The sequence below is a fragment of the Physeter macrocephalus genome, chromosome 3, assembly GCF_002837175.3.
Source record: "Physeter macrocephalus isolate SW-GA chromosome 3, ASM283717v5, whole genome shotgun sequence".
Classification (NCBI taxonomy): Eukaryota; Metazoa; Chordata; class Mammalia; order Artiodactyla; family Physeteridae; genus Physeter; species Physeter macrocephalus.
This window is the reverse complement of record NC_041216.1, coordinates 30043982-30067431: the sequence shown is the minus strand read 5'-3', so window position 1 is coordinate 30067431 and position 23450 is coordinate 30043982. Positions and strand designations below refer to the sequence as shown.

The 23450-nt window shown below is 57.5% G+C and overlaps 2 protein-coding genes across 2 annotated transcripts; both read left to right on the top strand.

Annotated features, from left to right (window-relative positions):
* On the top strand, positions 1–18076 carry CCDC27 (coiled-coil domain containing 27). Its single transcript, XM_055081932.1, has 13 exons — positions 1–4; positions 4164–4402; positions 4935–5067; positions 6060–6170; positions 6753–6910; positions 9351–9530; positions 10276–10371; positions 10599–10914; positions 11131–11261; positions 13740–13817; positions 14065–14277; positions 16317–16421; positions 17951–18076. Exons 1-13 carry the CDS (start codon positions 1–3, stop codon positions 18074–18076), a joined length of 1890 nt encoding a protein of 629 aa, XP_054937907.1.
* Positions 18077–19554: 1478 nt separating this feature from the next.
* SMIM1 (small integral membrane protein 1 (Vel blood group)) lies at positions 19555–23281 on the top strand. Its single transcript, XM_024125452.2, has 4 exons — positions 19555–19627; positions 19919–20046; positions 21785–21913; positions 22224–23281. The coding sequence occupies exons 3-4, from the start codon at positions 21804–21806 to the stop codon at positions 22348–22350; spliced, it is 237 nt and encodes a 78-aa protein (XP_023981220.1). The 5' UTR covers positions 19555–19627; positions 19919–20046; positions 21785–21803; the 3' UTR covers positions 22351–23281.
* The last annotated feature ends 169 nt before the right edge of the window (positions 23282–23450 follow it).

Here is a 23450-nt window from a genome sequence, read left to right as displayed (position 1 = left end):
ATGGGTGAGTTCGCCTTTTGGTTGCTTTTCTTTGAGGACAAGCACAGCTGCAGTGTAGGGTGGGGTGGTGAAACGTCTGATGGGAAGGTCCCCCTCTGTGGTCCCTCTGGCTGAAGTAACCAGGGGAAAGAGCCAGGGAAAGCATGGCCATTGGACAGCAAAGGAGGAATGCCAGGAAGGAGATCCAGATGTGGGCACCCTCAAACCCTGTGTATAAACACTGCCCAAGACTCTAGCTGCCCTTCAAACTACACCTGCCTGGGACAGACAGAACAACAATCTGCACTGAGGTTGGAGCTGCTGTCCACTGCAGGTAAGACAGACTTGCAGTCTTAGTTTAGCCACGTGAGTCACCGCTAAAATGAAACCATCAACACTCTTCAGGGGAATATAACAGAACTCCGAGTCTCCATAGCATAACATTCACGGCGTCTGGGATACAATCTAAAATTACTCTACCAGGAAAATGCGACCCACTCTGAAGGGAAGAAATTAACAGAGGGCAACCTCAAGATGACGCTGACACTGGAATTGTCAGACAAAGACTTAAAGCAGCTATTATAATTATGCTTGGTTAGGTAAGTACTCTCGTAATGAATGAGGCAATAGGAGATCTCAGCTGATAAATAGAAAATATTGAAAAAAAAAAGGAAACTTTAGAACTGAAAAATATATATTTGAAAAAAAAACTTTTAAATCACTGGGATTTAAAAATCCTTGAGTTTAATAGCAGACTCAAGATGAGAGAGGTAAGAGGAAGTGAAGTTGAAGACAGGTGATTAGAAATTACCTAGTCTGAAGAAGAAGAAAAAAGATTTTAAAAAGTGAGAACCTCAGGGACTTGTGGGGCAATGTTAAAAGAGCTAAGATATGGGTAATTGGAGTCTCCAAAGAAGAAGAGAGAAAGGGACTGAAAAAATGATTTAAAGAAATAATGACTGAGAACTTTTCAATTTGGTAGAAAACATACATTTGTAGATTTAAGAGGTTAACAAAATCCAAAACAATGAACACACACACACAAAATCATGCCTAGACACACCAGAGTCAAATTGAAGCCAAAGATAAAAATAAAAATATTGAAATCCACCTAGAGAAAAATTAAACATTACTTACAAGGGAATGACAATTTGCATAACCACAGGACCCTCATGGGAATTATAGGGACCAGAATCCAGAACACCTTTACGTGCTGAAAGAAAAGCCACTTGTCAACCAAGAATTGTATGTTCACAAAAATATCCTTCAAGAATCAAGGCAAAATAAATATATACCTAGAAGAAGGAAAACTGAGAGGATTTGTTTCCACTGGACCTGCATTACAAGAAATGATCAATGAGTTTTTCAGGCTGAAGGGAAATATACGTGTAAAAACAAACGACTATTTCTCCTCTTAATTTCTTTGAAATACTGTTAGAAGGAAAATTTATGACATTGTCTTATGAGACATACAGTATAAGTAGATGTAATACTTATGACAACTATAGTTTAAAATATGGTGGGAGAGGGTTAAGGATCCAATTGGGTGCAAGATTTCTATATTTTTACGTAAAGTGGTACAATATTAACTTTACTAAACTGTGAAAAGTAAGGATGTATATTGTGAAACCTAGAGCAACTTCTGTGATATAATGCAAAGAGGTACATCTGAATGTTCAGCAGATAAATTAAAATGGAATTCTATAAAATATTCAACAAATACAAAAAATAAAGAAAGAGGGATAGAGAACAAGAAACATGTGGGCAAAGAGAAAACAAATAATAAAATGGTAGGCCTAATCTAACCACATCAATAATTACATTAAATATTAATGGGCTGAACACTGCAATTAAAGGAGATTATCAGAGTGAATAATAAGACAAGACCCAACCATATGCTATTCATAAAAGATATAGTTTCAATATGACACAAGTAGACTGAAAATGAATGGATGGAAAAAAATACCATACAACGGGAGCATAATAAGGTAAGAGTGCCTATGTTAATATCAATAAAATAGACTTTAGGGCCAAAAATATAAAAGAGAGAGACCTTTCATAAAGATAAAAGAATTGACTCATGAGGACGACATGACAGTCTTCAATGTGTATGTGCCCAATAATAGATCCCTTAAACACATAAAGCAAAATATACAAAACTGAAGGGGGAAATAGTTCCACACCATAGTTGGAATATTTCAATACCCCTTTCTCAGCAGATGATGGGGGAAAAATCAGTAAGACAAAGAGGACCTGGGAGAATTCCCTGGCAGTCCAGTGGTTAGGACTCGGCACTTTCACAGCAGGGGGCACAAGTTCGATCCTTGGTCTGGGAACTAAGATCCCGCTAGCCTCTAGACGCAAGGTGCGGCCAAAAAAAAAAAAAAAAAAAAAGGCAGAGAGGATCTGACCAAGGCCCTCGATCACCTTTACCAAATTGCTATATGTAAAACACTACATCCAAGAAATGAAGCAGGGTGGGATCAGAGGCTGCCTCTGACCCAGGGCTGAACCACTCAGCAGACAGACTTGAGACCCTACTACTGCAGAGGTATCCAAACATATGAAGAAGAAATTAGGAAAGAATTTAATAGATCCCAAAGAAAGCATTAATATAACCATTGGGAATGATCAATATTTGATTTTCTTACATTTATTTTGTGATGCAGGATTACCCTTGTACTGTCTTTATCTCTAGTGACATGAGATATGAGGTACCAAAATCTTTGCACTGTTGCCTCTCTCTCGCTGTCATTCACACATTTGTTTATATAGGTCCCTCCAGGATGGCACACGGTCCCCTGCCGGCTCTCATAGCCTCTGATTCTAAGAGGGAGCCTCTCCTTTTAGACTCAAGATCACAGTCAGGAGTGGAAACCAAGATGGCAGTTTCAACCTTCTGCGTCATGCAGAACTGAGAACTTCATGCCTGGAAACATCCCTCGAGTGGACTGGAGAAAAAGCAGAAGCAGCAGGTGACACTGAAATAGGCGGGAGACCTCAACTCAAAACAATACTCCAATTTCCCTTGAAACTCTGAGCTGGGCCAGACTAGCAAATGGTTATGGGAGAGGAGGCCATGCGGAGCTGTAGAGGACCCACGGGGTGACTCAGAGGGGACTGCACTCTGGGAAGGCACCTTGGTTCCCTTGAAAGAAAGTGAGGCTGTTTAAAAACACAGCTCTACATGCTGCCTGCAGGGGCTGGCATTTTCCATTCCCCCTGAAGGATGGGCTGAAAGAATATGAGCTCAGACTACAGTTATTATTTTAAATTGAGATAAAAATCAGCATTTTAAAATGTACAATTCAATGGCATCTAGTCCATCCGCAGCAATGTGCCACCATCGCCACTATCCAGTTTCAGAACAGTTTCGTCCCCCCACAGAAGGAACCCCGGGACCCATGCGTAGTCACTCCCCGTTCCTCCCTCCCTCCTGCCCTAGGCAATCCATGTGTTCTGTCTCTGTAGATTTGCCCATTCTGGACATTTCAAATAAAGGGAATCACACACTATGTGGCCTTTTGTGTCTGGCTGCTTTCACCGAAGAGAATGTTTTCGACATCAAACTGCAGTTTGAGAAACATGAAGTGGCCAAAAAGAAAATTTTTCAAGTAGCAGCCTGGATGCAGAGAAACACCACCACCATTTCTTTGTGTCCTTCGCAAGCCTGAGGCCTGCGTGTCCAAGGATCGGACGGTGGGAATTTAGCGAAATCACAGTAAGTCTCGCTCCTCTATCCCAATTCTATTTTTAAAAGAGAAGTACATACAGTATTCAGGGGTTAAGAAACATGTCTAAAGTGTAGACTTTAACTGAAAAGGTTAAATGTCCACATCAGAGCCACTGACACGGTGTCAGATTGTTAAATAAGGTGAAATGCTAATGATGGGGAAAAAAGACAACAGAAGAATGGGCTGCTCATGCCTCGGGGCACTTCTCCTGTGCTTGTAACGTTCTGTGTGTACCGCGAAGCAGCTTCTGCTTCCCCTTCCCAGCAGAAAATTAAGGCAGATGACAGGCGCCGCTTCTCTGTTTCTGTGGCGACATCTGCGATGTCATAGACTGCTCCCAGGACCCCTTAGGATGTGGAGCTTGGGAAGCTGGTCTTCTCCCGGCCTGTGCTTGGACCTGCACTTCACATCCATGACCGGGGCTGTGTTCCCCTCGACACCCTGCTCCAGACCCGGAGGATGGGTCCAAGTCATCATTCAGGTGGCCAGCCTCCGTATTCCCGACGTCACCGATCAGAGCCAGCACGCCCAAGAGGAAAAGTCCGGTGCCCAGCTGGATAGAGAAGGGCCTGATCGTCCTACGGCAAGTGGCCAGCCGGAACGAACAGACCCCAGAAGGGAGACTTTGCCAAAGAGAGCGCTCGCTCAGCAAGTCGGCTCAGGCCATCAACCGCTACCACGGGAAGATGGTACGGAGTCTCGGGAGCAAGGGTGGCCCGGCCACACGCAGGCCATCAGGAGATGAGCCGCTTCTCCCACCGGATGAAAGGCCTTGGGGGTGGTGGGCTAAGAGCATCCCAGATCAGCTTGGCTGGTGGATTACAACGGGTGGATTCTGGGAGTGGATGGAGACTGGGGGAGAAGATGCAGTGTCTGCTCTGAGCCTTCCTTAGGGAAGTCTTGAGAAGGAGGGAACGGGGAGGAGAGAAAATAAGGAAGAGAAAGCGCCGGCGGGAAGGTTCAGGCAGGTACCCCGCGCTGGGGGAGACTGGAGAGCCACCGCACTCCCCAGGGGCCTCCTAAGTGGACTTGGCTCTGGGCCCAGCCGACCGCAACTTCGAAAGCAAGGTCTCCACGGCCCTCATCGAGCAGCCAGTTTTCCGGGAGGGGCAGCCCACCGTGGCCGGCACACGCGGCCAGGCCCTGGTGCTCCGCCGGCAGATGGGAGAGGGGCTTCCCGGGTCCCTCTTCTCCTGCTGGTCTCACGTTCCTGCTCCTCAGAGAGATTTCAACAAGGACACCAGCCCCCAGGACAGCGGCTTCCTGTCTGAGATGGAGGAGCTTTGGCACAAGTTTCTCACACGTCCGGGCCGTCCCCAGTTCAGCGCCAGGTCCACGTCCATGACCCACCAGGGTGAGCGTGCCCAGCGGGGCCCCACGTGGGCACCCCCCCCCCGCCACCCAACCCACCCATCGGAGTCCGGGAACCGCACGGGGACCTGCGGGGGTGGCCAGAGGGGACGTGTGCAGTGGCCACAGCCGCCGCTTCTGAAATTGGCTCTCAGCTGAGGCCAGAGTGGGAGGGGGGAGGGAGGGAAGGAGAGGCCTGTATTTTTGGTCTCCCAGCCCTCTTGCTTCTTCTATTGTCTCACTCACCAAGACTCAATAGGCTTGGGACAGGGGAGGAGAAGGTTGAAGATTCTGGAAGCTTCAGGAAAGCGGTCCATGGGGCCAAAGGCAGCTCATTAGGGACCAAGCCCTGAAAGGAGCCTTAGCAAGCCTCTCGTCTAAGCCTACGTTGCTCTGATATGGATAAGAGGCTCCGAGAGGGCAGCTTAGGCGCCCAGCTGTCACCCGAGTGGCATCGGTCAGGCCAGGTGTCGTCCCAGACCTCCAGCTCCAGGACCTGGGCTACTCCCATTTCCCCACACACGGCATTCTCCTTAGTGGTGGTGACATCGAGGCTGAGTGGCTGCAGCCAGCGACTGGGGTCCTGTCCGTGGAGCTCAGGCGGCAGTCAGGCAAAAGTCGGGCCCCGCCCACCCGTCCAGGCTCTAAGTTTCCCTTTCTCAGTGCCAGAGCCTCAGAGAGCAGCCAGCACTCCAGTGCTTTGAGGAGGAGCCACTTTTACAGGAGGGAACGGGGCTGCCCTCCAGGGAAGGGAATGCACCAAACCGCAGAGGTTAAGTTGCACCTGATCAGTTTCAGGAGGACACGCCAGAGGTGGGTAGGGGACAGAACTACGTTTCGATTCAGTCGCATAGTCCAGTCCTACGCATCCGCTGAGAAAACCACCTTGAACCCCACCCGACGTTTAGAAGGAAAAGAAATAGCAGTCTCTGTCCTGGAGGTCTTGGGAAGGCTCGGCCTGAGCCGTCATCTGTTGGCACGTTTACCATCCTGCAGGTTCAGCCACGACTCTCGCTCTGCCCGAGGACACGTGCGTCAGCTCTGAGACCTGGAAGGTGACTGAGGACCTGCTCTCTGGTCAGGAGGGCTTGGACATGAATGTGGACGGTGAGGGCAGGCCTGCTGGGCATTGGGGCACGTGTGACCCATGGGGTTCCCTCCTCGGACCCCAGCCCTGAGGCCCTCTGCCTTCACCTGCAGGGACCCCTGCTCCCTGCAGAGCCACCCTATCCTGCCCCATGGAGCTCCCTTCCTAGGACTGCCTGCCTGGCCCTATGTACCTTACACAGGCTCCTGGCATGCCTCCCTCCTTGATTAGAGGGACCCACACGCACTGTTCCTACAGACAAACACTTTTTATTATCCAGAGGTGAAATCCACCCCCAGACGTCTCCTTTGCCTGAATTCGAGGAAACTCCTCAAAAGTGTCCCCTGTGCACAGGGCAGAGTCAGGATGTCCCCTCCTGTCCTGACCCCCAGGCTCTGGGAATCTTGAAGGGTGCCTTGATGCCTCTCACACACACTGGGCTGGGTGTAGGGGATGGACAAGGATGTAGAGGAGCCCAGCTGGGCAGGGAGGGGTTTCAGGGGGAATCTTGAAAGGGGGGTGTTACGGGAGATCCGGGGCAACTCCAGCTCGGGGAGAGTCTGACCGACCCCCTCCCCCACCCCTGCCCCCCCTCTTGACAGGCTGCCGGCTTCCCTTTAGTAAGAGTGCCTGCGAGTTCAATTACCTTCGGAGGACGAGTGAATCCCAGGTGTCGAGCCCGGCCCCCAGCAGCCCGGTCCTAGGGCAGAGCTACCCAAGGAAGTGGGTACCTTGGTACGTCTCTGTCATCCACGAGAAGGTACGGCCGAGCGCGGAGCCCGGGCACGGATCCTGGTCCTGGCGCCCTGGCTCCACGTCCTGCCCCAGAGGATATCCGACCCTGGGGGCTCTTGTTCTAGTATCTGGTTGGCTGTGTAAGCAGGTCCCAGACATGGCCTGAACTGACCTCCAGACCCCCTCCCGTGGCTTCTACGAGTCAGATGTTTTACAAGCCTAGCTCCTGCCCATCTTTATCCCTGTGGGGGGCAGTTTAGGCTGGCCTGGATGTCACCCACTCTCACACAGCTCCCCCCATGAGTCAAGACATTCGACGTCCATATGTTCTTTAAAATAGTAATAAGCAGCTTGATGGGCAAAGGTCTACCTACGGGTTGATTCATCGTGGTATCATTTTTTCATCCATGTTTATGAGAGGGACTGGCCCATAATTTACCCGCCTTGTCATTCCCTGTTTGCTTTTGGTGTCAGGGTTTTCTGGCCTCATAACAGCAACAACAACAAAAGTTGGAAAGTTTTCCCTCTTTTTCTATTTTCGGGAAGAGTTTGCATAAGGTTGGTGTTATTGCTTTGTTAAATTCTGAAGAATTCATCATTGAAGCCATCTGTACCTGGCGATTTCTTACAGGGTTGGTTTTTAAAATAACAAATTCAATTCCTTTTAAGATATTCCGACTTCCTTTTCTCTCGTTTCAGTTTTGGGAAGCTATGTTTTTCTAGGAATGTGCCCATTTCACGTAAATTTTCAAATCTGTGAGCCTAACTCTGTGCACCAGAGTCTCTTAGTATTATTCTTCCAAAGTCTGGAGAAGATTCTGCAGAAGGATCGCCTGTTGTTTTTGTTCCTGACGTCGTTAACTTGTGCCTTCTCTCTTTTTCTCTCCACCAGTCTTATCAGTGTTAAAAGTCTTCTCTTAGAATCAGCTTCAAGGTTTGTTTTTTTTTCTTAACGTTTCTGTTTTTGTTTTAAGCTCGTGAAGCTCTAGTGACAATTATGGAAATGTCACACAAAATGCTGGGTAGCTGGTGGGCACGCAGTAGGGACTCACGAGCCCTGAGAGTGTGGGTCCACGAGTATTCGTTTTATCTTTATTCCCGAAACTGTACCTCTAATTTTATGATAGATTTCATAATTTGTTTTCTTTAGAGTTCACAATTTAAAAAGCATCCATACCATGGGAACAAGCAATTCCCCTTTCGGAAAATAGCCTGAGGATATAATTAGATAGAGTCTCACAGGTGTACGTAAAAGGGTGCTCTTTGCAGCGCTGCTAGGAAAAGGAATTCCAGGGGAAGGGCTGCAGGCGGGGCTGCCACCAGGGGCTCACAGCATGTCCTCAGGCTCCTCTTGCCCTCGCCTCTGTGTTCGTCTGCCCTGTGGTAGGAAGCACCACCCGCAGCAGCAAGGTTGCGCGGTTGCGAAGTGAGCAGCCCCGGAGGAAAGGAGCATCCCCTTCCCGGGAACCACGTCTGGTTTGGACACATGGTGTTTAAATCACCATGGCCTGGGTGAAGAAATGGGATTTCTCCATGACTATTTTAACATAATACTATAAATAATTCCCATATACCCTCCAGATTCCCCGAATGTCAAAATGTTGCCGATTTGCCCTGTCCTCCTCTCCCCCCCACACCCGTCTTCCCTAATATCATCCATTCTTGCTCTGATTTTTAAAAATTCTCTTCGAGCTACGTTCTTGAGGTTAAATTTCCAGTTCTTTTTCTGAATTCTTGAGATGGATACTTAGATCATTGATTTTCCATTGTTTCCCCTAATCGACGAATTCGAAGGCTATAAATCTGTCCTTAATCACAGCTTTTTATTCGCCCGTCTTGACATGTCCAAACGTTTGTTATCACTCAGTTTAAAATATTTTCTAGCTTCCTTTGTGACTTCTTCTTGGACTCGTGGGCTCCGTGGAAGCCTATCGCTTGATTCCTAGACATTTGGACGACTCCTAGTTATCTTTTCCTTCCAGAATTCTGTCTCTGACCCCCTCCCTCTTGCCTGGAGAATCGCCTTTAGTATTTCTCTCAGTTGTTCAGCTCTGCTGGCGACGAATTCTTCCAGTTACTGTTCGTCCAGAAACACCTTGACTTTGTCTTCAGTTCTGAATAATTGAGGGCATGGAGATTTTGAGAGTGGATGGCTGAGGGGCAGTGGGCCCAGCCCTGACAAGCCCCTTGGAGGTGGCCCTCGGAGGGGGTGCTGGTTAGGCGTCCTCGGTCACACCTGGGGGCTGACCGGGAGCCAGGCCTGGAGGGGAGGCTGCCAGGAGACCCCCGGGCAAGGGTGGCCCTTAAGCAGGAGGTGGCTGGGGACGGGGGGGGGCGGGGTGGGGGTCCAGGGCAGCAGGCCTGATCTTCCTGGGCCCGGAGCTGCTGCTCTGCTGGGGGCCAGCGGTGCTGGAGGCGCTTCTGAGTGGCCTGACCGCGCCCGGGGCTACCCTGTTTCTGCCCAGGACCGGTGCCTGTTTGCACTGGGGAAGGAAGTCCAGCGCCTCTCTGAGCTGGAGGTGCAGGTTCAGAAGAACGACGAGGAGATCCTGGCTCTCCAGGAGGAGAGGGAGGCCTTGAGAAAGCAGCTGAAATGCTTCCTGAAGAGCAAAAGCCAGGAGGCCTCGCTGAGCGAGGTCATGAGGGTGAGCTGAGGCAGGCGCTCCGCGGGCGGCGGTGGCTTGGATAGCCTGACCTGTTCTAGCTGTGGGGGTACCGTGTCCTTGCCTGTAACGTCGGGGTGGGGTGGGTGGGCCCCTCCCCCAGGTCTGGGGCGGCGCCCTGGAGGAGGCGGGTGGGGGTAGGGCTCTGCGTGGCCCAGGGGGGCAGTCGCCGAGTCTGAGAGCTGACTTCTTTCACGTCTGGGGACACAGCCAGTGTTTATGCTGGGTCCTCGCGTGAAGTGGGGGCCGGAGGCTTCCGCCCATCCCCGGACCCTCTGGCCGCCGCCAGAAAAAGCTACCCAGGCGCCGATGGTGGGGGACTGGTGGGTGGGGACAGCAGGGGTCTGGAGAGGCCCGGAAGCGTCGTCCTGTGACCCGCGTTCCCCGGCCTCCTGGGGGCTGTCGGACAGGCGTGAGCGGGCAGTGCGGGGCAGTGAGCTGCGGGCACGTCTGAGGTCGGCCCCCGCCAAACTCCTCCAGACGAGCGTGCTCGTTACTGCCAGGCCACTCGCCAGGGCTGCTTCGGGGGGGGGGGGGGGCGGAGCCAGAAACCATACGGCCCCCCCAGGGCTGCCACCTGCACACTATGGCCCCCTGCCCACCGACAGGGCGCCCCGGCAGGAGGACGGTGGGTCCCCCTTCCAGGAAGACAGGTGTCGGCGGCACGGCCCCTGGGGGAGCTGAAGGTGCAGGTTGAAACCCTGAGGCTCCCGCGGGCCCCTTGCAGGAGCGGCCGTCGGAGTCTGCGCCGAAGCTGCAGGGGAGGCTGAGCACCCGCAGAACCTTCTTCAGAGCCGAGGAGGAGCCGGAGAACAGGCAGCAGGTGCGGGCTGGCCGGGGCCTCCTCTCCCAGGCTGCCCATGCCATATGCCTCCCTAACCCGGTGGCCCTCGCCCAGGCGAAACCCTCGGCCCAGCCCCTCCCCCTGGGGCTGCCGGCCAGGGGCCCTGAGGGGTCCCCTTCGCAACGCACCCTCCGGCCCGTGAATGGTCGAGCCCCTTTCCACGGGGGTGCCCACTGTCCTGCCCCGCACCCCCTTCCCTCCCCCAGATGCAGGGAGAGCAGGCCGTGACCGACAGAGGCAAGGACCTGGAAGGGGGCAGCTACGAGGAGGAAGAAGGCCTGGAAAGGGAGGCCGAGCAGGCGGCGGCCGCGGAGGGGGCGGCAGAGGAGGAGGAGGGTGGGATGGAGCTGGAGGAGGAGGAGGAGACGCAGGAGGAGGAGGCCGCGGGCACCGGGAGGGCCCCCTCCGGGGCCGACACCTTCGAGGAGGAGCTGGTAGCCCAGCTGGAGGAGTGCAAGCAGCTGGTCCAGGAGTTCCGCTTCCAGCTGGAGGTCACGAGGACCAGACACTCCCTGGCGACAGGTGGGAAGCTGGAGGATGACGAGGCGGGGCCAGCAGCGAGCATGCCCAGCTCGGCCGGCTTTGCCCCATGTCCCTCTCAGCTGGGACCATGTGGCGGCAGCGCTGGAGCCCCGGGGTGGGAGCCAGCAGCCCTCAGCCTGGAGTCTCAGCCTGGAGCCCTCGGGAGGACGCAGTGACCAGCCCCCTCTCCTCCCCTCTCGCTCTCGCCTCGCCCAGGAGCCGTCATGTCTTTGCAGCGACAAGTGGGACTCCAAGAATCCCGGCTGCACAGCTTCAACACGGAGAACCAGCTGCTGCAGAAGGAGTTGTGGCATCGGAAGCAACAGCTGCACGCCATGTCCGACAAGGTGGCGCTGTCCTCCGCCACGCCACAGGCATCCTCCCTCGGGGCTCGGGGGCCGGTGCCGCCCGTCCCACCCGCCTGATGGAGGCGCTTGACTAGGGAGCCGATAGTGGCGGGGCTGGGGTTCACACCCTGCCCCGCCGTGCTCGGCGCGGGCCTCTGTCCCCAGCAGTCATCTCTGTCTCCTGGGCCACTGGGCTCCTGGCCATTTCTCAAGCACCTCCTGGCCCCTGGGTCCCAGGGCTGAGAGCCCCACGGACCTTAGGGAGATGGCCACTGCAGTGAGCCCAGTGCATTGGTGACCTTAGGGAAATCGCCAATGCGCTGAAGCATTTGTATTTTTATCTTTTAATTTAATTTTATTTTTTTGGCCACGCTGAATGGCTTGCAGGATCTCAGTTCCCCGACAGGGATTGAACCCGGGCCCTCGGCAATGAAAGCACGCGTGGAGTCCAGTCACTGGACCGCCAGGGAATTCCCTGAAGCATTTTTAGCTTGTATTTTTATACAAGTTTTTCGTGCACAAAGCTACATAGCTTAAGGAACCAAACGGTTCCACAGGCTTATTATGCGAAACAGGAGTCTGACCCTTCTCTTTCTCATTGGCCCTCCCCGCAAGACAACCGCTTTCAACTCTTCCAGCTGATTCTTGAAGGCTGGCTCTTCGTATCTGGAGGTTGCATGCTTACAATGCCCATGCTAGACGTTTCTCCATCATGGCATCATCTAACGCTTCCCTCTTTCCTCGCTTGCCTCCCCAGCCCGGGAACTCCTCCCCCTCCCCATACGATGCCATCACAGCGTCAGTGAGTGGACGCTGCGTCTACACCATTGAGACAGTTATCAGGTGCACACGCACGTGACTGAAACACACGTTTTGTGAAACAGTATTAAGATCCATAAACCACATTTTAAAGCCGCTGCCATCCACATCTTTTCTCTTTCTTGACCTACTCCCATATTTTTACTGGAGCACATCCTTCAGTAGTTTTTTGAGAAAGATGAGTGAAGGTAAAATTTGGGGGACATCGTAAGGACATTCTGCAAATGTCCTTCTTCGGCACATTAATAGAATTTGGTTGGAATAGAATTCCGGTATGGGAGCACTTTCCCTCAGCAGTGCGAAGGCATTGCTCCACGTGTCCGAGCTTCTAGGGTTCCTGGTGGGAAGCCCAAACTCATCCTGACTCTTGTGCTTTCTTACAACATAGTTCTTGGTGGTGCTTAGTTTCTCTCTGGAAAGTTGCAAGATCCTACCTTTGTCCCTTGTGTGCAGAAGCTTCCACAGTTGGGACTTATGAAGGGTCTGTTTTCATTTGTCCTGGGCGCTCAATGGCCAACTGGAAACGTGTGCCCTTCAGTTCTAGAATTTCTCTTTGTTTATATAGTTTTTATTTCGTTCTGTTTCCTCTGAACCCTCCTTCTGGCATCCCCATCAATCGGCCAGTGGACCTCCCCTTCTGGTCTCTTTTTTCCTTCCTGTCTGTTCCCTCCTACCTTTCATCGCTTTGTCTTTCTGTTCCACTTTTAAGAGATGTCCTTCACTTTGGCAACAGCCCTCCTCCTGAGCCTTAATTTTGCTCATTTGCAGTTCCCAAGATCTTGCTTTCGTTCTCTGAATGTTCCTCCCCAGCTTTTTTGGAAGCACACTCTCGTTTTGTTTCCCAATTGCAGTATGTCTCTGACCTCGCTGAGAGCGTAAGTAAGTGATAATTATGGGTTTTGGCTTCTTGTGCCATTTCTATCTCCTATAAGCTCCTTTTGTAAGTCTGTGTTTGGTTTCTGTTATTCCTGCAAGAATCATGCTCCAAGGTCAGAGCTGCCTGGAATCTCTGAGCCCTTGAGTGATAATTTTGCGCTTCACGGCAGAGAGCTGGGCTTGGGCGTCTCAGCGGAGAGTTAGTTCAGTGGTCATGTTGTTGGGTCTCTCCTCTTGGTTTGCCCAGATTCTCCTGGCATCTGGGAAACTGGGAAAATTCCTTTCCCGGAAAGTAAAGGCCCAGCTGCCGGTGTTTTAGGACCAAGTCGGGCAGAGGCTGCAGTCTCCACATTCAGCCCCCACAGCCTGCACCTGGAGCTGGGGGTCTCCACCAAGTAAGCCTGGCATCTCCCAGGCCAGAGACCCCCTGCGGCCCCCCGGCATCAAGTCTCCTGCCAGGTGGAAAAGGGGCGGGTGCTCGGCAGCTCCCGGTCAGGGACGAGTCCGCGGCTCCTGGTTTCTGAAGCGACGACCCTCGTCGTGTTGGTTTCCACGTCCAGAGCAGCCCGGCGCCACCAGTTTCTGAGATTTCCAGGCACTCTGACAGCTCTCCCCACTGCTGGCTCTGGAGCCAGCTTCCCAAGTGCGTTTGGTGGCGCCCCTCCTCCCCTCCCTGTCCAGCAGAAACCAACCGCGGCGCTTTCGTCTTACTGAGGTTCAGGGAGGGGGCTGTCTGGTGTCTCGCCCCCCCCGCCCCTGAGCGAAGCCCCCTCTGCCTTGCAGTTCTCCAACCTCCGGGAAGACGAGAAGCACGAGGAGACGATGGGTCTGATCGAGAAGGACAACCTCCTCCTCCGACCGGTGCCCGCGGGGTGGTCAGGGGGCAGCCGCGGGCCCGGATGGTGACGGTGGGGGGAGAGGAAGCTGGCAGGCCCCTCACCGCTGGGCAGCACCCCATTTAGCAAATCCAGAAGCACAAACACCCCCCGGGGTCCCCGCCACGGCCGGCCGGGGCCCGGCTGACTTGAAGGGCTCAGGGAGAGGTGGGCGTCTTCCGGGGAAGGAGGGGGGGCAGGTGGGCCTACTGGTCCGTCTCTCCGCCCCCCAGCAAGTGTCAGAGCTGGAGAAAGAAGTGGTCAGGCGGGGACAGACCATCTCGGAGCTGGAGGCCAAGGTCAGCCAGCTGCAGGCCCAGGTGAACCAGAGCCAGGGCCATCTGCAGAGACGGAAGCAGCTGCAGGAGGAGATGCGGAGCAAGAACGCGATGATCCAGCAGGCGGAACAGCAGGCCCGCGTCGCCCTGGAGAGCGCCCAGTCCAGGGTTCGCCCGGCTCCCCGCTCCTGAGGGCCTGCTCCTGGGCCCTCGCCCAGTGCCGCCCACCGCCGACCCCGGGGACTGTGCACCGGTGCTCTGGCACCCCCCCCCCCCCCCGCACCTTGTGTCCAGGAATGCTGGTGGAGGAGGGGGCAAGGGTGCAATGGGCGTGGCAGCCTTAGCCATAGGAGCTGGAGGGCGCCGGGTGTCGGGGCTTTGTCTATGGCGGAGCCCCTTGGGTTGTGCTGTGAAAGGGACCCAGGGGTGTGGGTGGCCAGCCAGGAAGGAGCAGGGCTCTGAGGTGGGAGAGAAGCAGTAATAATAATGCCATCCATGTATAACTTAGAGAGCACTTGCTGTGGGTCAGGGGCTGTTCTGAGCATTTATTAAGGCATTCAACCCTGTTAACAAAGCTGGGGTGTGGCTTTCATGAGTGTCCTCACCTGACAGATAGGAACCTGCAGCAGAGAGGGTAAATGGTCCGTCTGAGGTCCCAGAGCTGCGTGGACGTGGTGCTAGGGTGTGAAGTGCGGGGTCCGCATTCTGAGCTCCCCATTAGATGTGAGCAAAGGCGTGGGGCGGGGGTTCAGGAGGGACCCGTCAGAGAAGATTTGACTTGATTTAGAATCCAAAACCAGCAAAGGTAGAGGCCCCGAGCGTGCAGGCTTTTGAAATAACATTTTCCCCACTCACCCACCAGGAGTGCCACCGGTAACCAGCCGTGTTCTCCGTCCTGTTGGGGCCGGCCTCCTGCTGGCCAGCTGACAGCATCTCTGAGCCCCTCCCCCTCGCCTGTTATCTTTTATAAAACCGTGTTTCCCACCCAGCAGCGTTCCCAGCTAAATCGCTAGATGGGTGACGGTGTTTAGATGGTTCCATTCCTAGTGGATTTGGTAAAGCCCAGAATGCTGTGTTGAGAAAGATTCTGAGGCTCAGTCTGGGGTCGGCAGGAAGCAGTGCCATGACCGGTGAGTGATGCCTGAGACAGGCCCGGGTGTGGGGCACCGTGGATGGTTGCCCCAGGTGACTACCACCCCTTACCCAGCAGGAGCCGCCTCTGGTACAGAGGGCGAGCCCCCGTTTCCCTCGTGACCCCCGTACCTAGCATGGTGCCCGGCACAGAGCTGGCATTAATCCATGTTGGAAAGAAGGAAAGGAAGCCCCCTGCCCCCTCAAGGTCCAGGGGCTTGCGGCATCCCTGTCCCTGAGGCAAAGCGGACCGACTTGCACGGTGTTAGGCGATGCCCCATCTCTCCCGCGTGGCTCTCCCTCAGCCTTTCTACACCGGCAGGGCTCCCGGACACTGCGGGCGCGCAGCTGGAGCTGAGCTTGTCACCGTGACTTGGGGGACACTGTCTGAGGGCTTCTGGGGTGCAGATCGGAGGAGTTTATTCTGAAACTACTGGGAGGCGTGATTCGCTCACCTCTGGGGAGGTGGGCTGGGGCGCTGAGCACCCATAGGATGCCGATGGCAGAAGAAGACTGGCCAGCCTCAGGGGTCCATTCTGCTTAACGCCTGCTTAACGCCTGCTTAATGCAGACGTGTCCACAGCGTGGCCCGCCTCTCAGTCATTTAGAAAAGGAGGAAGGGCGGGAGTACGATGGCCAGAGGGGGGCTCACGGAGTCTGCAGGACGTTTTCTGCGCCGCTGACGGTCTCCTGGGGGTCAGCAGGAGACTGCGGCTGAAGCTTCTTCAGGGAAGGGGGGGAAGGTCTGGGGGTCGTTTGGAGCTTCTGTTTGTTTTGTTTCGACCACATGCAGGTTTTGCTTTTTCAGTTAAAAACAAACGAACAGAAAACACTTGGTGTGGTAGAAAGTCTTTGCACTTTGGTGTTAAGCTTCCTGGGTCCAGGTGGTGATCTGGCACCTTCTATAGCTCTAAGGCGACCACGCTGACCTCTCCCACCCCGCTTCCAATTCCTAAAGCCAGGAAAAGCGAGGCCAGGGCCACCTTCCCTAGAACCTCAGTTAGGTGGCAGGGGTGGAGGATGCTGCCTTCCTCTGCTACGGGCGGGCTCGGTTATTACCTTCCCTGTGCCCACAGCTCGAAAGACTAAGGAACAAGATCATCCAGGCCGCCTGCAACACCATGGGATTCGAGTCCTTGGCCACCGAGATCTCTGACAATGACATCCTGGAAGCCTTGCAGGTATATCCAGCCTCCTTGTGTCCGGGGCCACGTCTCCACGCCAGAGCTCCAGGGTCTGCAGCTGGGGGCAGGGGGGAGAGAGCTGGATGGGAGGCTAGGGACCCCCATTCTTGTCCTGGTGGTGTCACCCTTTTACTGTGACCCCAGAACAGTCCTTTCTCTCTGCTTAGGCAGAGGGGACTCGGTCTCCCTTACGGGTGGCAATGACCCCGAGCTGCTCTCAGCATTCAGCGCCCAGCAGCAGCTGCTGCAAACCCACCCAGTGCGGTAGGGAGGGGACCAAACTGCTGGGTCCCGGGCATTTTCCTGCAGCCGGAGCCCGTCCCCAGGCTCTGCTCGGCTCAGCCTCCTCCAAGGACGCTACTTCGCACCTCGGCCCGGCCTCCGCTGGAGTCGCTGCCGAGCCAGGAGTCTGGCACGGACCCTGTCCCCGGCCTCAGTCCATGCCAGCTCCTCACTGACAGGCAGAGGCCTCAGAGGGGCAGGGCGGTGGTGCAGGGGAAATAGTGCAGCTTTGGGGCGGCAGGGGTGAGCCACCACCTCCTGGCTCTCAGCTTCAAAGCTGTGGGCCGGTCACTTGACTTCGCTGAGCCGGGGAGCTTCCCTCTGGACCCGGGACGGCGTGCCTGCCTTCCAGGCCTCGCGGGGCCCTCAGCTCTGGGAGGAAAGCCCCTGAAAGACAGGTGCTCCGTGCACGGCCCCAAGCCTCCTTCGACAGCACAGCCCTAGGCCCCAGCAGCTCCCCGTGACCTGCAACCGGCCCACATTTCCCTGGGGCTTGGTTCCTTTCCTCTGTGAGGCGGGGTGGGCCCCTAGTTAATGGTGCTCTTGTAGGGTGGCCACAGTCCTCAGGGCAGAGGGGGCCTCCGCGTGGGGACCTGGGGAGAGGTCTCTGTTGTTTGGGGCCTGGGGCCTGGTTACTGTTGTCTGTGGGAGCCGAAGAGGGAGGAAGGAGAGAGGGGGGAAGGAGAGAGAAGATGGGAGGGAGGGGGGAGGGGAGGGAGGGAGGGGGGGAGGGGGATAGGAGGAGTCATCACCATCACCCAGTAGCAGGGAAAAGCCCCTTCCTTTGCCAATGCCCCACACAAACCAGCAATGGGCCAGAGAGAAGGAGGCTGAGGAGGGGCGGGACAGCCTTCCCTGCACCCAGGACAGAAGGGACTTGAGGTTAAGACCTGACAGCCTCTGAGGTCTCCGGGAGTCTGGGCTCCCAGCAATTCCCAGAGGACTAAGAAGTGCGTTTGGGGCAGACGCCAGGGGTGAGCTGACCTGGAGCCGATGGTGGGCATCTCTCCTCAGCTCCGAGTTCCGCGGCTTTCACCCCTGTGGCTGGATCAGCCGTGGTGGGAGGGCTTTCAGAACAGAAATTGGCAAATGCTACAAACCAGAGCTTTTTATTTTCCCCTGGAGAACGGGTTGTGAATATTCACCAGCACAGCACTGAGGCAGCGGGCTCTTCTCGGGGAGGGAAGGGTGGTGTCCCGGGAGCCGGCAAGGACTGGGCACACGCTGCTGCATGTCTTTTCTAGAGGATCATCTCAGAGAGGACTGACTACTACAACCAGTTGAAACAGAAGGGGGTCAAAGTGCCCCCCCTGCAGCAGTCGGAGATCTTATCCTCGCCCAGCAAGTCCAAGAAGATAACCTCCAAGTAGGCCCAACTAGGACCCCAGGCACAGCCAGTCCAGCGGAGGCCAGGACCCAGCCTGGGTGTGCCCTGTGTGCCCCCCCGTTCCCCTCCATCAGCCCCCCATGGCCTCACCCTTGCGCCCAGATTCAGAATTACACCTGCTGTTGGCTACCGTCTCACCTTCTCCTTTCACCTTCTCCTTCACTAGGACACACAGGGGAGCTTGGGCTACAAGGACACCCCCCATTCCAAAACTCACTCGTTGGGGGTCAGCACAGCAGCCTGCACCCCTGGCTCCTTCCTGGGAAGACCCCACGCTGAGCAGGGTGCCCTCCGGTGGTCCCAGGTGTAGGAGGCCTGAGACTGGGCTCCTGTCCACCGCATTCGGTTCAGACCCCACAGCGGTCCTCCTCTGCCGCACGCACCTGCAGCGGTTCCCCTGGCAGGGGCTCCCCAGCTGGGGCACTGTTTTGCTGGTGCGACCCCGTGGAAGAAGACGGGTCGGGCTGCGGCACGTCTGTTCACAACCATCGCTCCTGAGATGAAAGATCTGCGAGGACGGGCACGCTTGTCAGTGTCGTTCACAGAGACCTGTGCCCGGCACACAAACACGTGCTGAACCTAGTCAGTCCTCGGCCTCTTCTCTTTGCTCTCCACCCTCACCTGTCCACGCATCCCTTCATCCCTTCCTTCGCGCAGCGCCCGCTCGCTGAATGCGTCCAGTGCATGGCCGCCCCGCCCAGGCCTCTGGCCGCTCAGAGCGAGCGGAAGGCCGGCTGGCGGCTGGGGAACCCGATGACTGGGCGCCCCGCCCCCCGAGAACAGTGCGGTGTCTCGGTTCTAACCAGGCGCGCTCGCCATCCCCCCTCCCCCCACTGAGCCTGCTTCTGCGCTCGAGCCCGGTTCCCGGCGGGAAAACTGCAACAGTGGGGAGGGGTCTAGGCCCTGGAGAGAGGCGCGCTCTGCGGCCCTTGCGGATCCTGCGGCCCCGGCGGACCTTGCTGCCCCTCGCCCCCGGCAGCACGCACCTCCTGGAAGGCCTGGGGACCTCCCTCTTGCTCCGCCCCTGCCACGCCCCCGGGAACGGCCCCGCCCCTCCTCCCCTCCACCAGGCCCCACCCCCGTTCCCGGAGTCTGGCGGCCGCCGACCCACAGCCCCAGGCCCCGCCCCGTTTGTGCCCCGCCCATCGAGCCCAGGCCCCGCCCCGCCCTACCTGCCCGGCCCCTTCCCCGCCTCTTGCCCCGCCCCTGCCACGCCCCCGGGAACGGCCCCGCCCCTCCTCCCCTCCACCAGGCCCCACCCCCGTTCCCGGAGTCTGGCGGCCGCCGACCCACAGCCCCAGGCCCCGCCCCGTTTGTGCCCCGCCCATCGAGCCCAGGCCCCGCCCCGCCCTACCTGCCCGGCCCCTTCCCCGGGCCCCACCACCCACCGCCTCGCCCCGCCCACCCCAGCCCTGCTCCGCCCCCGCTCAGGCCCCACCGGCCACCAGGCCCCACCCCCTACAAGGCCCCGCCCCCCTCAGGCCCGGGACACGTCTGCAGCGCGCGGAGCGGCCGGGGGGGCTGTCGAGCCAAGGTGAGACACGGGGTCGGGGTGCGCTTTCCTCGAGTAGAAGGAGGTGGTGGGCTTGGTTTCGGCAGCCCCCCGCCCCGCTAGGCCGCGGCCTCCGCGAGCAGCCGGCCCGGGAGAGAGGAGTTGCTGGGGTGCGGGCGGGGTTGAGGCTGTCCCGGGCCTACAGACCCCGAGGCTGACTGCCTTCGCCGCTCCTGCTGGCCGCCCGGGACGCCCCAGGGCCCCTTTCCCTTCCCTGCCCCTGGCAGCGCCGGTCGCTCTTCACCTTTCCTTTATTTTCTGTCTTTCTTTAAGGCTGGAGGCACCTGAGGCTCCTCACATCCCGAACTGCGGGCTGGGAGGAGGTGAGATCCACTGTCCGGGCCCTGACCATCTTCCTGGATCGCAGAGGCTTCGACCCCCAGCGCCAGGACTCTCCCCTTGTAAGCTGTGGGCTCCTTGGAGGTGCATTGGGGGTGAAGGGGTCTAATGTATATGCAGCCCCTGTGTGCCAAGGACTCTCTGTCCCCACACACTCCCAGGAGGCGGTGGTACCCCTGAGGGCCCCAGGGCTTAGCAGGTGTCCCTGCCAGGCAGCACAAGCCCCAGGGTCCTGTGACACTGTGTGCCCATCGCGTGTGGGTTGGACAGACCGTTACAAGCAAGTGAATGAAGCCCTCAGAAGCTCAGCTCCAGCACCTCACCAGCTTCTGGTGGCTTTCTCCAGCCAGGACTACTTGAGGGCCGCCATCCACGTCAGTCAGGAGCTTGTTCCGCTGCAAATAACAGGAGCCCCCTGTCCCAGGCTTGAACAGATTGAGCCTGACCCTCCTCAAATCAAGAAGCTCATGGGTGGGCAGTTGGTGTGGATTTGGAGACTGAGCACCATTGGGCTGGTGTGGCAGGATATCCAGATTGCAAAGTGGCTGCTCAGCTCCAGCCATCACTTCAAGGCAGGAAGAAGAAAGTGGCTGTTCTTCTGGTCATGAAAGCAAAAGCCTCCTACCCCCTGCTGCACCCCAGCACCTTGCTCACATCTGCGTGACGTGGGAAAGCAGGGGTCAGAGTATTAAGCTTGTCTTAGCCCATGACTGTCACTTTGGGCTGGCACGCTGCTGCCTGGAACAAGATGAGGACTCTGGCCACAGGAGGGAAGGGGTGGACATTAGGTAGGTAGCTAACAGAGTTGGCCCTTAGCCCCTTTCCTGGACACACCCTGGGAAAGCAGAAGCCACACTCAACAAATGCTTGGCCTTCCCCAGGCCTGAGAGCCGGCCTGCATGGCTGCCCCAGAGCACAGGATCCCACAGGAAGGACAGGCTTTGTGGCTTTGAGACAAGCCCACGGGCCTGGGATTTGGGAAAGGGCAAACGTGGAAGCATTTCGGGGGTTTAAGAACTGCCTGATTTCCTGAGTTGCTGGGTTGGCTTCTTGCCAAGTGGCTCACTGTGCCTTTAGGCCTCTGTGTCCCAGGTTACCTGGACGAAAGGTCAGGTTTTCCCAGGCTGGCGGGAGCTGAGCAAAGTCTCAGCCCCTGGACTCCCAGCAGGGCACGGCAGTGGGTGAGGGAGGGGCTGCAAGTCGGACAGGCCAGAGGACACAGCTGCTGCTGCTGCGTAGGCCGGGCAGGCCTCCTCCCCCTCCTGGACAGGCCGTACCAGCCACCCCCAGTCCGGCTGCCCCGCTCGCCCCGTCCCCTTCCTTCCCAGCCTCCAGGGATGGCTCTGCGCCTTATCTGGCAGGAGTGGGAGGAGGGAGGGAAGGCCGTTAGTTATCAGGCTTGGTGACCTGGCCCCAGCCGGGGGCCCTCCAGGGTGGCAGCAGCTGTGCCTGGAGGCCCCCCCCCCCACATCACACACACCGGGGGAGCAGGCTGGGTGGAAAAGCAGCCTCTCGCATTCCTGAGGGCAGGGTTTGGCAGACTTTCGGACTCCCCGTTGGAATTCCCTCTTGCCTCCTCCCACGTGACCCTGGACACGTGGCCTAACCCCTCTGCATCCTGGTCACCTCCCGAGCTGGATGAGAGGATGCGGGCAAAGAGCCAGCCCACCTGGCCCGTCACGGCCCCCAGGCAGACCCTCACCCCAAAAGCAGTGCCACACGGAACCCTGCCCCTGGCCTCACCGGGTCTGGAACAGTGCGTCTTGGGAGGCTCAGCCCACCTTCTGCCCCTCCCGCCAGAGCCCCGTGGCCCCCCGGGATGCAGCCCCAGGAGAGCAGCATCCAGTACAGTAGGTGGGAGGGCAGCAGCCGAGATGGAGTCAGCGTGGCCAGCGGGCCCGGCGCAGAGGAGGCCTCGGGCTGTAAGAGGTGAGGGGCTGGGGAGGAGGGGCCCCCCTGGCCCTACACAGGCCCCTCCCATCCTTCCTGCCAGCCTCTGCTCTGCGCCCACTGGGCGCCCACCCCAGGCAGTCTCGGCAGACCCGGGCCCCGCACCTTCCCCGGTGTCTCCGCCACTCCCCTCCCTCCTGTCTTGCAGTCCAGAGCGCCCGGGCTGCCCTCCTCCGCAGCCCACCCGCCTGGGGCCCGCTCCTCCTCCTCCCCCCTCCCCCCGCCCCCCCCCCGCCCCCCCGCACTGGGGGCCGCCTGGGGGCTCACGTGCCTGCGCTTCTCACTCTAGGGTCTCCCGGAAGCTGTGCTCGGGCAAGCTGGGCATCTCCTTGAAGGTGCTGGGTGGAGTGGCCCTCTTCTGGGTCGTGTTCACCCTGGGCTACGTCACCGGCTACTTCGTGCACAAGTGCAAATGAACGCCGCCCAGAGCATGTGCCCAGGGGCCTGGGCTCGGAGGGACACCCCGTGTGCGAGAACCCCTCCGTGTACACGGACCTCAGTGTACACAGCCTCCCATATACACAGACCCTCCTCTCTATACACAGGCTCCCCTCTGTGTACACAGCCCCTCACCACGCACACAGACAGTCTCCCCGCCACCAGTGCACAGACTCCAGGGCCACACGGGGCCCACATATTGGCCTCAAGCTCACGGGGACACCACTGTGCACAGCTGTCTCAGGCACCCACAGGCGTACAGCCAAACAGGGACACGGGTACACAAGGACACACACGTGCGTGCCTGGCACACACACACAGCCACCCAGGGGCCCAGGTGGCTGGGAGACCGGGCCCAGCCTGAGCTGGGGCTGCAGGATACACCCAGGCTAGGCCCTCAGTCCAGGGCCCCGAGAGCTCCCCTTCTCCCCCCAGCCCAGGACACAGGCCTGGCAGCCCCAGGGTGGGGTCCTCCCTGGGTGGGCATCGTGCGGAGCTGTGTGGCCCTGAGCAGGCCCCCTGCCCTCTCTGGCCCTTCTGACTCCCGTTGTGAAAGGATGGCTCTGAGGGGGTGCATGTGTGTCCGTCTGTCCATCCACCCTCCCCGGGGGCTGAGTCATTTCCTGGGTAGAGTGGGGAGAGGGGCCTTAGCCCTTGTCCCAGACCCACCACTGCATCTTCCCTCCAGGAGGGTGGACACGTTCCCCGGGGCTGTCCACCCCACAGAGTGGGCCCTGCAGGAGCCCGGCCCCTCCGCCGGCACCCTGTAGGAGGCCCAGACCCTGCACACGGAGGTCGTCATTAAAAGTCTGTTGAATGAAAACACGGATGACGGTGTCTCCCGTGGGTCTCCCCGGCGAGGCGTGACTCACGGCCCCCGATGTGAGGCCAGCTGGAGGGCATCTGGACAGAGGCCGGGAGGCCTGGGAAAGGGCCTGTGAGCCTCCCCTGGCTCTGGCCTTGGGATGTACCCAATCCTGGCCAGGCCCTCTGCCGGGAGGTGGGGCACAGTGGCAGGCCTGGGGGCCTGCGTGTGGCCGGACCTGCTTCCGCCTCTCCTGACCATGGACGGCGCCTT

What these genes read in the sequence shown, in the direction of transcription:
- CCDC27 (XM_055081932.1), top strand. An exon ending in AGCCGGAGAACAGGCAGCAG is followed by an intron (nt 10,372 to 10,598) that starts GTGCGGGCTGGC and finishes TCCCTCCCCCAG; the next exon opens with ATGCAGGGAGAGCAGGCCGT. An exon ending in TGGAGAGCGCCCAGTCCAGG is followed by an intron (nt 14,278 to 16,316) that starts GTTCGCCCGGCT and finishes CTGTGCCCACAG; the next exon opens with CTCGAAAGACTAAGGAACAA.
- SMIM1 (XM_024125452.2), top strand. Translation starts at nt 21,804, where the DNA reads ATGCAGCCCCAGGAGAGCAGCATCCAGTACAGTAGGTGGGAGGGCAGC. An exon ending in GAGGCCTCGGGCTGTAAGAG is followed by an intron (nt 21,914 to 22,223) that starts GTGAGGGGCTGG and finishes TTCTCACTCTAG; the next exon opens with GGTCTCCCGGAAGCTGTGCT.